General features: G+C 38.1%; 1 protein-coding gene across 1 annotated transcript in view; it reads right to left on the reverse strand.

Moving 5' to 3' along the window:
* Window positions 1-16,902, reverse strand: part of furinb (furin (paired basic amino acid cleaving enzyme) b) — a 110,162-nt gene that overhangs the window by 88,175 nt on the left and 5,085 nt on the right. The window contains exon 2 of the mRNA XM_017700099.2: window positions 12,454-12,719. Coding sequence (XP_017555588.1) covers window positions 12,454-12,630 — 177 coding nt within the window. The 5' untranslated portion in view covers window positions 12,631-12,719. The remainder of the gene's footprint in view (window positions 1-12,453; window positions 12,720-16,902) is intronic.

Genomic DNA, 16,902 nt, shown 5'->3' on the forward strand with positions numbered 1-16,902 from the left:
CAGAGAGCTAAATCCAAAAAAACAACTCAGTGAGAAAAGACCTTAAAAAAATATTAAACTATAATTATCCACAAAAAATACTGTTTCTAGGGCTGGACTCAAAGCATTCTCAAAGCACAAGAAACACTCAAGACATGTTTTGCTATAATAACAGAATGAAAAAATTTATTCTTATTTATTATTATTATTATTATTCATTACTGATTTAGTTTTCTGTGTGATCGCTGCTATTTATTAATTCATTTTATTATATTTTATTACACATTTTTAATGAAACCTCAAATATTGGCAACAAATAAGGCTGTGTAAAATGTTACACCGCTAATCTTTCTAATGAGTAATTACTGAAAGAAGCCTGGCTGAGCCATTCAGGTAAAGGATCACTTTCACTTAGTGTCTTTTGGTTTGTACTTTGGCATTACAGATTACAGAGTTCCATCTACTGGCGCACATGCATGCATTACCTGGTATCCGTATGGTGCTCTGATACAGTATCAGTACAACCCTAAAAAGGACTAGTTATTTGAAATGCCTTTCTGTTTTTCAATATTTTATTTATGACATTTATAGAATTTTATTGAATACTCAATATTCATATTGTTGCTGTCAGAAGAAAACCTTGTATCTCCATTTTTGGCATTTTATAGTTTTTGACAAAATTTGAAAGTATCTGTTACTCTTTACATTATTTGTAAATTTTGTGATGAGTGGCCAAAAAGAAATTACCCAAAATGACATGGGAAAAATCCTGGTTCCATTGACTTACATTGAAATTGAAGTAGGTTTTTTCCTTCTCCTGTAAAGTTACTATTTTGGAGATACAAGGTTTTCTTCCGACAGCAGTGATATGCTGCTTTCCCTGCATGCCATAATACCACCATGGCACTCACTCATGTGGTGGCACACAGGCAAATCACTGCTCTGTGTGCAATTTAAGTAAAACCATGACTGGAGTTTCAGATCACAGATCAGAGCACACGGCACTCACGCAAACAAAATGGGACAAAGTAAACTACAAATTATACTTATCGATTTCATGGCTGTTATCAACAATTATCAATAAATCTATAAGCCCACACCACCAAGCTGAAAAACAGTGGTTAGAACTTATGTTGGTCCATGATAGATAATTGCGGCCTACAGTAAAAATTGTATGTATGATAATCGTGATGTACGATGTAAAGGCTTATAAAAATAGCGTGGTTGACAAATTAGATTTTGTACATTATTCCGTGAGTTAATAAATTAATGAGAAGACCAAGCTCAAGGCATTATGATTCATGATTAATTTATAGAACATATACACACTGACCCTAATGGTGTCTTTGTGTGGTTTGTATTAATATTTACCCTACCCACCCATCTATGCAAGTAACTGCAAAAGTAAAAAACTAAGTTTTTGTTTGCAGAAAATTTCAATAAATATTTTAACTTCAACAAAATCCAGAAAATGTTAAATCATATGTCACAAATATTATATTTTTAAATTTTATTGTGGATTTGTCCTCCTCACTTATAGAAAAATGCAGGCAAACATGCACTAGGAGTGGCCCTAAATAAAAAAAATCTCACATACTGGGTTTACCTGTTCACTGGCATTAAATATTCACTGTGCCTGCATGACTCAGTGCCACTCTCTCAGCAGTTCTCCACTCTAGGGCTGTGAGACAATCACAAAGCCCTGAGAGATGACAAGCCAAGAAAGATGATATTTAAACCAGTGTCTCTGTCTCTCTCTCTCCCTCCCACTCATTCCTCTATACCCTCTCTCCACCCACCTACGACGCACGAGACCAGCACACCTCAGTGCAATCACTCAGGGGCAGATGATCATGCAATTATGGCTCTGGAAAAATGCTTTCATCATCTTTGTGCACCCATGCTGCTTGATGGAGGATGACAGGTGCTTTTGGAGATGAGTAAGCCTCTTTCGTCCTCCGTTTTGGCCACTGTGACTCATTCTATGAATGACCTTCCCTTTATCTTTTAAAGCAAAGGCAGTAGTTTGAATAGCATGTGTTTATTCTTTTTATATAAATTAGTCAACTTAATTCTTCGACATCCTTTAGAAGTCTAAAGCTTGGACTGTTGTTTTACTATACAATTTAAATTTAATTACAGACTAATTACATAATTATTATGAGAATAACATTTACTTTCAATTTACATTCTCTATCAGCAAGACCTTTTTTCGTTTGTTCTGATATATACATATATGTGTGTGTGTGTATGTGTGTGCGTGCGCGTGTGCTTTTTCTATCCTCACAATAAGACTGTAGATGCAACAATGACTCTTTACTAAATTCAAATCATAATAAAATATCTCGACTTCTGCATATAAATTAGGCATGCTGGTTTTCAGTAATTCTATGTACCGCAACATTAAATGCACATGGTAACATTAGTGACCACTTTGAACTACCATCACTGGGATGTAATCAATCAAACAAGCTGCAGTTTTGCGTGAGATGTCTTAGACAAGCAGAGCAGGTCTGCTTTGCTCAGTCTCATTAATAGTCTTATCTTTGCAGCTATAAACTTTGTGTGTATTAAGTAAAAGGTGCAAAACCATCTGCAACTCAACCTAAACGAGTGGTATCCAATCGTATCCACAAGGGGCCGATGAGGCTGCAGGTTTTCATTTCAAATGAGCAGGAGCACAGCTGATTCTACTTGTTTAATCAATTGCAAATTATCAGGTGTGCTCCTGCTTTGTTGGAACAAAAACCTACAGCCACACTGGCCTTGTGGATAAGACTGGAGACCTATGACATAAGCAGCTCAACAGACTGCTTTGTGAATGAGCTCCAGTAATTCATCATATAGTTGAAATATTTACTGAATGATTCACAGGAACAAAAAGGTTACCTGAATGTCAGTTACAAGCTTCGTTTGTCGGCAGTCTTATGTATAGACGCGAATCATATTAGTACTGAACCCAGCGTGGAAAAACTCCAATGTTAGCTTAACGATATATAATAGAGAATGTCATTTCCATATCGCTGTTGTCGGAAGAAAACCTTGTATCTCCAAAAAGGTAACTTTACAGGAGAAGGAAAAAACCTGCTTTACTTTCAATGTAAGTCAATGGAGCCAGAATTTTTTCTCACTTCAGACAGCAACGATATATATTTAATGATTGTTCATGATTAAATGAACAGTGCAGTATACGGCATTTGTACAGTGATAAAGTACAGGTACTAGTAGGGTGTTCCATGAAGTAGGATTTTATGTTCACGCAGATACATGGCTCTTGGAAAAGGTCTATGGTAGGGTTCTCAACTCCAGTCCCAAATACTAACAGTCCTGTATGATAGTGAACATCATTATATGTGCTTTATTTTTTATTTTGATTTTTAATGATTGTTTTATTGTCAATAGTGCACATATATCGGTACTTTCACCTCTTATTTCAATAAGTACAAGTGGGTATTACTTCCACAAAATGTAAGAAGAGGTCTTTCAAGATTTACATGCCATAGGAAACCAAGGAGGGTTAAAGTGAGCTTCTAGCCTGTCATATGACAGTGCCTGTGATCATCAGTGTCAGTGATCATCAGTTTCCCAGCATGCGTGTCCATCAGTGCATGTGTTTGGACTACTGACCACACAGCATTGTTAAACACATCATTCCGCTTCAATCACACATGACCATACAGATGCCCGAATGACTACCATGTTGCTTAGCAACAGGAGAGAGAGGGCCTCGGCTACGGCAACGTCTACGCACAAGTGGTAGGTGGCCCAGCCCAGATTCGAACCTGAATCACAGCTGTACAGCACACTTCAGCTCTGCGTGCGGTTTAATGGGTTTAAACTCTACATGTCCCTAAAAGGGACAGAATCAGATTCACTATCAGCATAAAAACATGACTGCTGTTAATTCTGTTTGTTTTACTAAATTGAAGCACATAATAACACAGCACTTGGTTTCAGCAATTATATTTGACCAAGCTCTGATGACTTTAGCCTTTTCTCCCTGAACTTGAGCAGAGTACCCACAGTTCTGTGCAACTACAGGCCACAACGTACACTAAAAATGTAGGGCACTGGTAAATAGGGATGGCATGGTATTAGTTTTCTAATGTAGATACCATTACTGTAACTAGTGATGCAACGAAATGCAAATTCTTGACCAACACCAAAATCAAAATTCGAGACACACTCAGCAGAAAACAAAAAGAAAAGATTCTTCTATACATAATTTGTCATTTTATTCATGTTTTTTAATTAACATAATAGCGCTAACAATGCTTTAAAGGTGATAATGGCCATGTTGTGAAATGCTGAACTGATACAACTGGAATGACTCTTTTCATTTTAAACCGCTTGCTAATAACTATTAAATAGTGTAAAATTTGGAAAATGCAGTACTTCATAGTACTTTAAGTTTAATCCCATAAGACACTGAGATACACTCTCAGGAAAAAAAGGTACGACACCGTCACTGGGGCAGTACCCCTCTTGTCACTGTGGTGGTACCCTCAGGTGTACATCCCAGTACCTTTAGTCAGGGAACATAACTGTACCAGAATCCATTGAAATTATATTTTCTAAGCTGTACTGACTCCACACACCCTGTCTCATCTCCAGGCGTTGTTCTGTTTTAAAACATTAGTTTATAAAAAGATACAAATATCTACTTTTCCACTAGGAAAAACATATTTAAGGTACACAATTGGACATTAAAACAGCTGTTGTACGTTTGAGAGTACACTTACATTGTTTGTACCTTGATGAACTAATCATGTACCTGCATGGTACCTTTATTTCTAACTGTACTTAGAATTATTTATGGGATTTCCCAGACACTGAATTTCATTAAATCAGTTAATACTGAAAAGCATGTAGGCTAAAGACTGTATAGCTGCAGCGGACAGTGTTAGGTTTTTTCAGTGTTGATCTGCTGCTGCTCAAACTGCCTAAATGTGTTTGTGCTGATTGGCGCTGGAAAGAGAAGCAAATTTTTAATCACCATTTCTCATTTACCACTTCTTTGTGGAACTACTTCATCTTTTCCATGTTTCAGCCTTATTTTTGGCTGAAAAGCAGAAGAGCCAATTTCAAACATTTTTTCAGCTGACATGTTTTGGTGGCAGAAATCCCACCTAATCTCGCCTTAGTCAGAATCCTGCCTAAACGTAACCACACTACAGCTCTGTGGATCTTTATTTGGTTTGCCGTAGCCAGGAATCCCTTTTGGTATTTAAGGCTAGATTTCTCATGATACTGGATTGGATTAGTTCTTTTTTCCCTCCAATATCTGATCCAATTCCATTTATTTGAAAATTAGCTAGCCTTCATATGTATGAATGCTTAATGACAAATGGATCATTACAAACAGATACAAATTATTTGGAATAAAACCTCATTACATTAGTCATCCCATCTCTCATTTTATTTTTCCTCCCGAGGTCCACTTACGTTTGTGCAGGTAAATGTACTAAAACAGTCATACTTTTCTATCATCTTTTATTCTTTTAGAATTAAACAAGCTGTTATGTTACTAATATATGTAAACCTCTGTTCCGATCTGCTGTCCTGCATTCTGCACTCCTTATAACCTCGACACGAACGACCAAAGCTAAACTGCCATGGGCTGAACTGGCGGATACATGTAAATGCATTGGTTTTCATACTATCACAAATATGCTAAATACATACATAAACTTTTCGATAAAAACATATGAGGCAAACTGGATTTTCTATAACACTGGCCCTTTAATATACACTGAAGTAGGAAATTTTTCCTTGTCCTACACAGCTACCATTTCAGAGATTCAAGGATTTGTTACAACACAGTCTATATGCTTGTTAAGGAAAATGTACATGCCATGATTTACGTGACTCTATATATATAATAATATAAATATTTCTCTACTGGTGGCAACAGGTTGCAGTGTAGCATTAAGTGCTGCATTTCTTTTAAAAAGGTGGAGGAATAGGAGATTAATGGACATATCTTTTTCCATTGCTTAAGAGCAAGAGTATGAAGTGGATGAGAAAATTGTGTTCTGCTGTCAGTTTCACTACAGCGTTTGCTCCACTTTTCATCCAAGCTCTCGCTCTTTTGCTATGCTTCTCCTGGACTCATCCTTTTTTTTTTCAATCTATCAGTCACTCACTTCATGCATGTCTGATGCTGAATCTGTGCAGCCATCTTGCAGAGCTCTCTCCGCAGCTCCTCTCTCTACTTTTTAGTTTCTTCCTGTCCTTTTTCTCTCTCCTTGAGAGATCACAATTTTTTCCAGTTATTTCCAGTAGTAATGGTTTTGCAGAGTCTTGCTGTGAGTTAGCAGGCTCTGGCATAAGGCCGATGCATCGGCACTACAGACTTGTATGTCACGCTGCTCTGTTGCCACAGCCACATCCCAAGGCTTTTAAGGCACGCTCAGAAAAAACAAATGATAGGAGAAGCAAAAGAGTGGAAGTTGCCACCATATGGCATCAGAAAATCGTCTCTGAGCAGGATCTTTCAAGGACTCTCTTAAGCTGTTTGAGTGGTTGAGATGAATTATGAAAGAAGACATCCACCATATTTTGCACAATTTGGTCTCCTCCATGATTGACAGGTCAGTGATTGTGGCAACTCAATGGAAAAGCAAAGAGAGCACGCTCTTCATACTTAACTAATGAAAGCATAATAATACAGTGAAGGCAGATGGATGTTTACATGCACACCTATTTCTATCCACACACTGTTACAGTGCTGACAGAAACTGTTGACAGGGACTGAGAATATGAAATATAGTGGCTGTTTAACCAATCTGTGTGTGTATAGAACTGGTACTTTCCACTCTACTACAGCTGGAAAGCTCCTCAGAAGTCAAATGATGACCATAGCATCCGTCCCTTTTCACCCATTCACTCCCTCTTTAACAGCTTCCCTAAGGGCAGCAGGTGCTGGAGAATTTAGGGTAATTGGAGCGGGTGTGGGTTCCTGTAGCAGCCACTTGTATGACTGACTGTATTTCAAGACAAAATAAACACAGCATTAGAAATGAATTCCAGTGTGTAAATACTGATTCCTTCTTTGCCCACCTGCTATTTGCCATGAAGCGGAGGACTGATGAGTAAGCATCAAGAAAGCCTGTTTGTGTCAACTGTAACTGAGGCCCATTATTAGTTCAGCTCTGTCAGTCAGCATTACTGCGACTGCTCAAAAAACAAAAGGCAAGAGAGAAGACAGAAGAAAGGAAGGACAGAAAAAAGAAAAATAAAGAATGGAGTGTAAATCTCTGACCTCACAAGAATTCCATTCGGATTCTTTGGGAAATAATTCAGCGTATCATCAAATTCCAAACTGACTGGAGGTCATCACAGTAGAATGGACGTAGACATTAAAAAGAATATGCCACACTTTTTTTTTTGCATCATCAGCACATCTATTTTCAAGAAGTTCATGAAAAAGGATTGTTGGAAACTAAAGCAAAATAATTTTATTTTGTCCCAAAAAAAATTAATGAATACTTTACTGATGATGACGATGATGATGATGATGATTATTATTATTATTATAATCACAAATCAATGCAGTTGAATGCAGTTCAGACTAAGGCACCTTGATGCATACCAAGTATTTTTGCACACTTGATGAAAGAAACAAACAAACAGCTATAAATAGAAAAGATGATGATTTGGGTGGGTGATGGATTCTGGGGGTATAGTAAATCAGCAGTGAGAGAGGTTGTGGGTGCAAAGTAGGAATCTCCAATGCAGAATAACTGGGCAATAATAACCAATAATGAATGTCCTGCTGTAGTCAGTATTGACCAAAATAACCTATATATGTAGTCATATGCAAACATTTGGGTCCCCCAGTCAAATTGTTTTGTAGATTTTCGAAGTGAAAAAAGTTAACGTATCCTTTTACAGAGAACATTCTTGCACATTTTAAAGCACATTTATTTTGTGCTATAATTATATATAAGCAGAAATTGGGCACTTGAAATTTGCAGAAAAATGCTATATTTAAGTTTGTTCTCTATAGAGGATGTGTCATCTTATTTCTGTTTAAAAATGAACAAAAGGTCATTTGTCCAGGGGTGTTCAAACTTTTGCAAATGACTGTATATTATAATCCACAGATTAAATGCAGGTTAAAAATCTAAAGACAACTCACTGATGAATTTTAGATAGTCTACATCAAGATGGCTACACCAGGCATGACAATTGTTGCAAACATTTATATTATTTAGCAAACATATCTTGCATTATTTAACAGACACTGTTAGCCATGTGCATTTCCCAAGGACTCTTATTTGTATAGAGTAAGCAACATCAAATTATCTGTTACAAATCTAAGAAATCATCTAAATCAGGTTTATTATGCAGTCACTACACTGATATTCATATAAGAGCTAAGTTGTTCTTGACAGAAGATTTTCATCCTTTGGCAAGCATTCTTCTTCATGGTAGGAGCTTTTCTTTCTTTCTTTGATGGGCTTCCACTCAAATCAAAACAAGCACATTCACCTTCTTTTATTCTCTGGTCTGTATCTATACAAGCGGTGTTCCAGCCCGGTTGGAGAATCGAATCTTGCATTCATGCATACACCAGTGGCATTCTCCACAATGCCATCCACTGAAAGAGCTAAAAAGAATGCAAAAGCCCAGCACTAGTGATTATTCCTTTCTAACAACAGTGTTAAACAATCAGTTATTGGCTAGAATCCAAATATCTGACTGATGACAGCAATACAATTCTTATTTATCAGTAAATAATATATTGGCTGTTGATAAACTGTGCAACCCTAGCGTAAAGTAAGTCAACAGTAAAAGGTGTTTGTGGCCAAACTAAGTCTCCATGCCCCCTCTCCTCCCACACACATGCTATTCAAGCCGTCCACAGCACACACAGCACAGCACAGGGACCTAATCAGGTTAAAAAAACAACAAAAAAAAACAAAAAAACATTTCCACAGTCAGATATGACTCCCGTTGCTCAAAGGCCCCGCAGCTAATGCCATAATGACAGGAAAAGGAACACGCAGCAACACAAGCGAGACACAATGCAAGTAGCATTCTCCCATTAGATAACGCAAATGCAGATAAGCCCAAATTCATTTCCCTAGTCTGCACCAACACGTCTATGTCTTTATCAATTAAATGCTGAGCATAGCGGGAAAAGACACCCACCCACACATGCACACCCCTGTGAACCTTTCTTGAAAGATGTTCTTGTATGTGCGTGTACATGTGGGCATGTAGCTAATTAGGGAGGCACAGATAAATAAGAGTACAGAGAGAGAATGCGACAGAGCAGCAATAAAGCCACAGAGGACAGAAAAGACACACCCCTTCTATCTCTCACGTGCACTCACACGGCAAACAGGCCTAAGAGAGTTGGGGGTGTGCACAGTGACAGAATGTCCATGTGGAGTAAAAATAGAACACTGGAATGAAAGAAAGCCAAGTCTACATAAGCAGGCGCCGAGGACTGTACTATCTGTAGTGACAGTCTTTTTATGACAGTTTTATTCAGAACCTTGTTTAATTAGCAGTGAGAGCAAGAGAAGCATCTTCACTCTAACCTTGAGTAAACAAAATGAGATAAATTTAGAAGTAAAAAAAAAAAAAAAAAAAAAAACTTGGAAAAACACTGAAAATAAATGCCACAAACTACTTGTGGTTCTCTAACTTTTCAATTCGGTGCTTTCAATTGATCTCTTTAAGGAATCGTCTACTGAAAGGATCAAGCAAACAAATATTGTTCTTGTATGGCATCACTGCAAAAGACCCTTTTTAATTTTTAAGATATTACATTTGCATGCACATAATAGAGTTCTTAGTGGGCCTGATCACTATTAAAATATGTTCAAAAACACTAATGATTTTAGGGGGTTAATAATTCCCTGATAATATAAGCTGACTGATGTTGCAGATTTTTATCCAGCCTAACTCACAATGGAGCATAAACGTGGCCTGTCTCGGGGTTCTCCGAGGACTGGTGTGAGACCACTTGTCCAAGAACTTAAACTGAACTGTGATTTGCACAACAGCTGTATAAAAGACTATTCCATTTATAGTACTGGTTACATGCAAACCAGCACAGTCTGACTTTGAATGTGAAGGGACCCCTTCATGAAACACTGGCGCTTATTTATGAATGAGTTCCCCACTGTTTATAATATTGCTGATGCTTTGGTCTCCATCGATTTCAATGCCTAATCATGTGTATTGCTGAGAAAATTTTGAACATGAGGGCTGTATTTTCCTCTTTGCAAAAGAGCAGCCTTGTTACCTGCTTTCACTCACATTTATATTGTTGTTATGAAGTGGTCATCACATATGCGATACTGCAGAAAAAGCCGCAAAATGACACAAAAGCTCGATGTATGAATCAGTGGAGCGATCCAGACAGTGTGACCAATAATCTTGGTAAGCTATGGCTGACTAAGGCTTGAGTCCAGCAGTGACAATCAAATCATGCTGTTTCATGATCATATCTTAGTTTGACTAGCAGACTTAGACGAATATCAAGCAGCCAAATGTCAAACCAGCATAGTATATATGTAAACATATTAATGTAACTTGAGTACCCCAGAATATCTGCAAACTTCATGGATGTTAAAATCTATAGCTCCTATATCACAGACTTTCCAGGGCCTAATGAGCTGCTAATCTGTGCAGATCTGCATGAAGCTAATGATCTTTGTTTAAAATGATCATGAGTAAATGTTCTTTTCTCACTCCATGATCCCAGACATCATATTTTTGCAGAGTAATATGAAAATATGTGGCAAACAAAAAGACTGCATTGGACTGTAGCCTGGGGATACAAATATTTGTTTGTCCAAAACAGACTACTGATTTCCTCTGTTGCTAGGCCTGATTAACTTTTAATCCTTACAAACAGTAATCAGAATATTTTAGTAGACCTTCTGTAGCCTACATTGAATATAAATTGGAATTAGACTCTATTGACTGTCTGTCACAGGATTAAACATTTTGCATTTAGAATGCAAATAACAATGAAATACAGAAATGATTTCCCACAATTCTGGCACCATAACAGAAGGATAAGGAAGAGATGGAAATACCACAAAATACACAAAGGACACAGGGACAAAAACATTTGTGCTTCCGATCTTCCACTTCCTTATCTTGGTTTTCATATATACAGTTAATGCCTAAAGCATCCAGCTCTATCATCACTCACACCATCACCTCAAAGCATTTGAAAACTGCAAAACAGCCACATGAAACATTTTTGTTTGTTTGTATAACCGAAAAAATCACTTAAATCCGGGGCATTATCCAGCCAAATGAATTAATTATGAAGTCTCAAAACAGATTTTTATTGGTGCTAGGTCTAATTAACTCAAAGGCAACATGATTCAGAAATCAAAATGCATGTTCCTTGTGTGCTGTGACATATTTCCGAGTAAAACAAGGTATCAAGAAGGGTATCTGAGTGAGCTGAGTGTTGTCACAAGATGATAACTGGGAATAGTAGAAAACAGAGGTAAAACACAATATTACTTAATATTATTTTCCCCCACTAGCACACGAGGTGCGCAAAAGTCATTACATTTTAACAAAAGATCGAGCATCTTGCTTCCAGTCCATTCTGAGAATCTGGACATGTAACCCTATCAAATCTTCTGACAGAACAGCAACGGTGGGTGTATGTCCATGCTGGCTATAGTGAAAGCACACAGAAGCAGAGTTTTGTGTGTGTTACCGTGTCTCTATCATTATGTAAAAGATGCACAAGGGTTCTTTTAGTGTAGGATATACTGTGATTATTTTCAGAATGAAAGTACAAGTTCATTCAGAGCGCAGTTTAGATTAGTATGTGCTTATTATTGTTTTGTTCAATCAGAGTAAAGACAAAGCTAAAACAATAATCCATGAATTTTCAGCTTTATTAAACAGCGCTCTTTACATATTAATTAAACGCACAGCACTGGGAAACCATATAATTACTGGAGAACAGCAGAATAAACTGTGGCAATAGGCACATTTTTGCAGCGCCCTTAAAGGTTATGTCATGTTATGATAAAACAGGCAGAGACATGAACTAAAAAAGTAAAAGCAGAACCATTTTGATTTTCAGTTGACTTTAATCCTTGCAAACAGTGGTCATAATATTTGAGAAGATATTTTGTAACCTACCATGAATTTAAACTGTAATTAAATTCTAACTGCGGTAACACATGGTAAAAAACAAAGGAAAACAAAACAAAATAAAAATGCCTTCTTTCTCACAGTTCTGGCACCATTACCTGTTGTTATAGGAATAAAATATGAGAGCAGGACCACATACACACGCACGCACACGCATGCCCACAGTCACAAACAAGCTTTTGGTCTTTCCTCTAACTCATTTTTTGTGTGTGATTTATACTTCAAGCATCACTCACACAGTCACCTCAAAGCGTAAGCAAACTTCAAACCAGCCACATGAAACACTTTAATTTGGTTGGAAAATGCATGGTTCCCACTCACATTGCCATGGTAGATGAAGTTATGTTTGCGTGCTATGCACTGGGCCTCTTCCTCCCCCCCGTGGATGTGAACGGCCCAGGAGTTGGTGTAAAAGCCTTGGCTCTCTGCAGACTGTGCCACCGCGCTCAGGAGGAGCAGGCTGGTCCCGAGCTGCAGCAGGACCCAGCGGACCTCCATGAACGACCAGTGCAGGGGCCCTGAACACTCTGGTCTACTGCTGAAAGGATTCAACAACCACTCTGGACCACATCAACCACTGCAAAGACCTACAAGGGACAAAGCAGAGCACTTAGAACAGAGCCTAATTAGAAAATGCACAAGTTCTTTTATATAGTGCGGAAGGACAAATATAGCTGGTTCTACAGAAATCCAATCTCCACAGGGAGGACCACAAGCCCACAAACAAATTTACTTTTAGAGCTATCCTACTTGGAGCACCACACCTGGGCAAAACTGACCTAGGAGGAAAGTTGAGCAGCAAGAAGAATGCAAATTCAAATCTGACCTTGCTTAACGGTTGTTTTTGGAACAAGAACATAAAGACCTCAAACTAGGCCAGATTCGCAGAGACAGACTCAACGACGTTGAGTGTCCTTACAGAGCCCTAGTTTTACTTTGTAAACAAGGAGAAAAAGATATCTGGACATACTTTCAGATAAGCTTTGATTTCCAGAAAGGTTATTTGGCATTTTCTAGAAAGATCCAAGCTAGATATCATGCAGCAAGATCACAAAGTGTTTTACTGGATGTTCAAGGCTGCTTTTTAGAATTTGCAGAGCTTATGAATATGATTCTCAACAGTGATGAGCAGAATCTTTGGAAATGCAGCAGAAGTGTAAACCATAACAGTAATGAATGATAAACAATAAATACTCACTGAATACATATCTTTATTTTTCACCAGCCCTACATTGTTGTCAGGCAGACACAATTTCTCGATTAAACTCAATTCCTCTGTTAAAAAAACATCTTGAATTAAAATGGACTTGTTGATAAATCAATAATGATTAGTTGGCAATTTGCAGTGAGATGCAAAAATAAATAAATCCTCCTACTGGAAGAAACATGAAGAAAGAAACAGTTCAAATGAAATATTTTATTGCTTGGGCACATATTTTACTAGATTAATTATAAAATATAATCATTTAAGTGACAATGTACACTTACTTTATAAACCATTAAAACTTCCACAGCTCAGCTGTGAAAAGAACAAGACTGTAACCTGATTCCAGGCTATCTGCAGTCTTATCACCACAGAGTCTGCAGTTGCATCCCAACACAATGTCATGAGCAACTAGCATCCATAATTTGTTAGTCTGTTTTGTCTGCTTAAATGCTTAGGACTCAGAGAAGTGCTATGAGTGCACGCTCATACAGGATATGACTAAACCACAGAGATTTTTATAGGAACAGAAATATGAAAGGGTTCCTCTATTTTCTATCCTTACACAGTTGTTCTTGCCTGAGGGAAACTCCCTTCAGGATCGTGATACAGTTGGGTCAATCTGAGATTTGAGCAGGTCTTCAGAGACTAGGCTGCATATGCTGAATATGGAGCAAGCTCAGTTCTCCCAAGGGCCCAGCACAACACCAAAGACACTCTACAGGAAGACAAAGCCCAAACAACAGAGCCTGCCCACGGACCTGCTTTTTCCAACACCATGTAAGTCTAATCTCAGATTAGAAGGAGTGGGAATTTGTAAATTTGTATTCATATTGTTGCTTGAGATATTCCTGTCCATTAAGTCATAAACCAAAATTAATAGGAAATTTCTTAAAGTCAGCCAGTACGGGATTATAGCACCAACAGAAATGTTTAGTATGTGAAACACGCATTATTTGACTGGTCAACCACTTCAAGCTAATACTGTATGTCTGAAAACGTGTAGGATAAAATTAGCAAAGTGCAAGCAGAACCCTGCAACGCTCAGAAAAGAAACGTCACGTCGAAAATCTGCATTGGCAAGCTCATTAAAGCTTGGCAGTGTGCACTGAGCTGGAAACGAAAGCATGTTACCTGCCTGTCAGAAAACTCTCAAAGAACCTCTCAGAGAGAGAGAGAAAGAAAGAGAGGGAGAAGAGAAAAAAGGGAGAGAGAGAGAGAGAGAGAGAGAGAGAGAGAAGAGAGACAGTGAGGAAAAAAATGAAACAATACAAAGTGGGGGGCAGAGAGAGAGAAAAAGAGAGAAAGAAATTGAGAGGGAGAGAGAGATAGAAAGAGAAAGAGGGAAAAACAATGCAAAGAACAGAGGGGGCAGAAAGAAAAAGAAAACCAATACTGAGAAGAGAGAATGACGAAGACAGGGAAAGGAAAGAGACAGAAAGAGAAAAGCAGAAAGAAAACCCACAAAGAAAGACAAGGAAAGACAGAAAGCGATAAAGAGAATGAGAGAGCGAGATAGCGAGAGAGACAAAGAGAGATACAGAAGAAGAAGACTGAAGAGCGAGGGAGACATCATACAGTGGTCTCTAAAACAGCAAGCTCCAGTAAAAACCCTGTCATACAAAACAACAGCAACTCTTGACCCTCAACAGAAGCAAAACGTAAAAACAGGAAAAACCATAGAACACACTTTAACACCTGCAACTGCACTTCCACATGTATTTACTGAAACTGGTTCATCAAAAAAACATTCACTACATACTTTTATGTAGCTGATGTAACAGATGAGGCAAATCCTTCTGAATACAACATAGTTCAGCATAAGAAAGCCTGATCAACAAAGGAACTATTGGTCAAACTTAATATGATGTTAAACTGGACCAATAATTAACTTACTAACCCATTTGTAATGCTCACCATGGGTATGTAGGGATGCGTATAATGTAGAAGCTGTTTGTTATGGCAGGTCTGCTCCTTTATTTAGCTCCTTTATTAATACACTTAAGACATACAGAGGATAACAGAGTTCAGGTTTTGCTAAGTGACCCGATAGACTCAAGACGAATGTAATGCAGGCTAATTACTTGTCGACCTGGTTACTATGTTGGTTCTGTTGAGGAACATCAGCTCATCAAAATGCTAAGTAAATGCACAATGATGTCACGTGAACACAGCACAGCAAACCCAGCTTCTGTATTTATTTGAGATACAAATGACTAGAAAAAAAGGACTTCAGGGAAATCAGAATAGTTATTAGACCTACTGATATTAAATTTCTTGAATGCTCATTTGCATTCCAACCCTCAGGTACAGGTTGTGTTTATTCACAGCTATGAAAAGTCACACTAACACAAGGTTATCATTACTGGGTATCAGTAAGAGATAATGATAATATCATGATGCAAATGAGTGTGCTGCATTAGGAAACTCAGAGTGCTCTGACATGGGACGCTAAGTGATAAGCATATGCAAGTGCACCGACTCATTCACTTTGCTGAAATCTTCACTGTTAAATCTTCCTTTTTTCATTCTGGACACTCAACACTAATAATTTTAAGTGATGTTACGCTGAGTTATGAAACCCATCTTGTGCAACTTTTCCATCATCTTATGCAACTATTCCATCATCTTATGCAACTTTTTGAAATGCAATACTCGGTTAACACTGCCCAGCTTGAGAAAAGTCGTTTTACATGGTTGACACAAAGCGCGGCACAGCTATGCACAGAGCTCACACACAACTACTTTTCATGAAAAAGAAAAAGCTGTCGTCGGTTTGGCCCTGGATATCGGCAGACAATATGGCCACAGTAATAAGAAAAAAGGAGCTGTAAAAGAGCTAACTGTAAGTGAACAGCAGACATCAACACGCTGAAGCATTTCTCACCCTCTTTAAAAGACGACTCCAAAATAAATGGAAAAAAAGGCTCCCTGCTGGTTCAGTTTCCTGCTGACGTAACATTCTAGGATACAATCTATTGTTAAAGCTGGAATAAACGCTGCAGAAACTGACATCTCACCTGTAAAAGCAGCCCTGGGAGAGCTCCGACCCTGGCTGCTTTTTCACCACAGTCAAGGCTGCCTGTCTCTTTCAGTAAAAAAAATCTCAGTACTTCAGCTTACGTCGCTTTTATCGGGAAGTAACTACCACAGTGCAATTGCAAGGGGGTAAAACAGACTGGAAAATCAATCTACATGCGCACACAGTGTAACCCTAACTGAACTAACAAGAAGAGTTTGGAACACTGCCAAAGTGTTGACAGTAATCACGTGCAGTGAAGGCTGTAATTGCTACCAAACACGAATGATCCAAATGACCCATTATCAGTCAGCCTACCCGTAACTGAGCATCATGAAACTGAGCTGGCAAATTAGGCTGCATTTCTAGTAAAGTCAGAAAAGCAGAAAGGCACTATCATGCCATGCTAATTGACATTAATGTGATGACAGATCAGCACCATCATATTCTGAGATGAGCACAAGCTGGACCAGATCCATGGTTTAATACCTTTATTTCTTTACACAGAGAAACTTTAGTGTGACATCTGTTGCTTGAAACCTACAGG

The sequence above is a fragment of the Pygocentrus nattereri genome, chromosome 11 (genome assembly GCF_015220715.1).
Source record: "Pygocentrus nattereri isolate fPygNat1 chromosome 11, fPygNat1.pri, whole genome shotgun sequence".
Taxonomy (NCBI): Eukaryota; Metazoa; Chordata; class Actinopteri; order Characiformes; family Serrasalmidae; genus Pygocentrus; species Pygocentrus nattereri.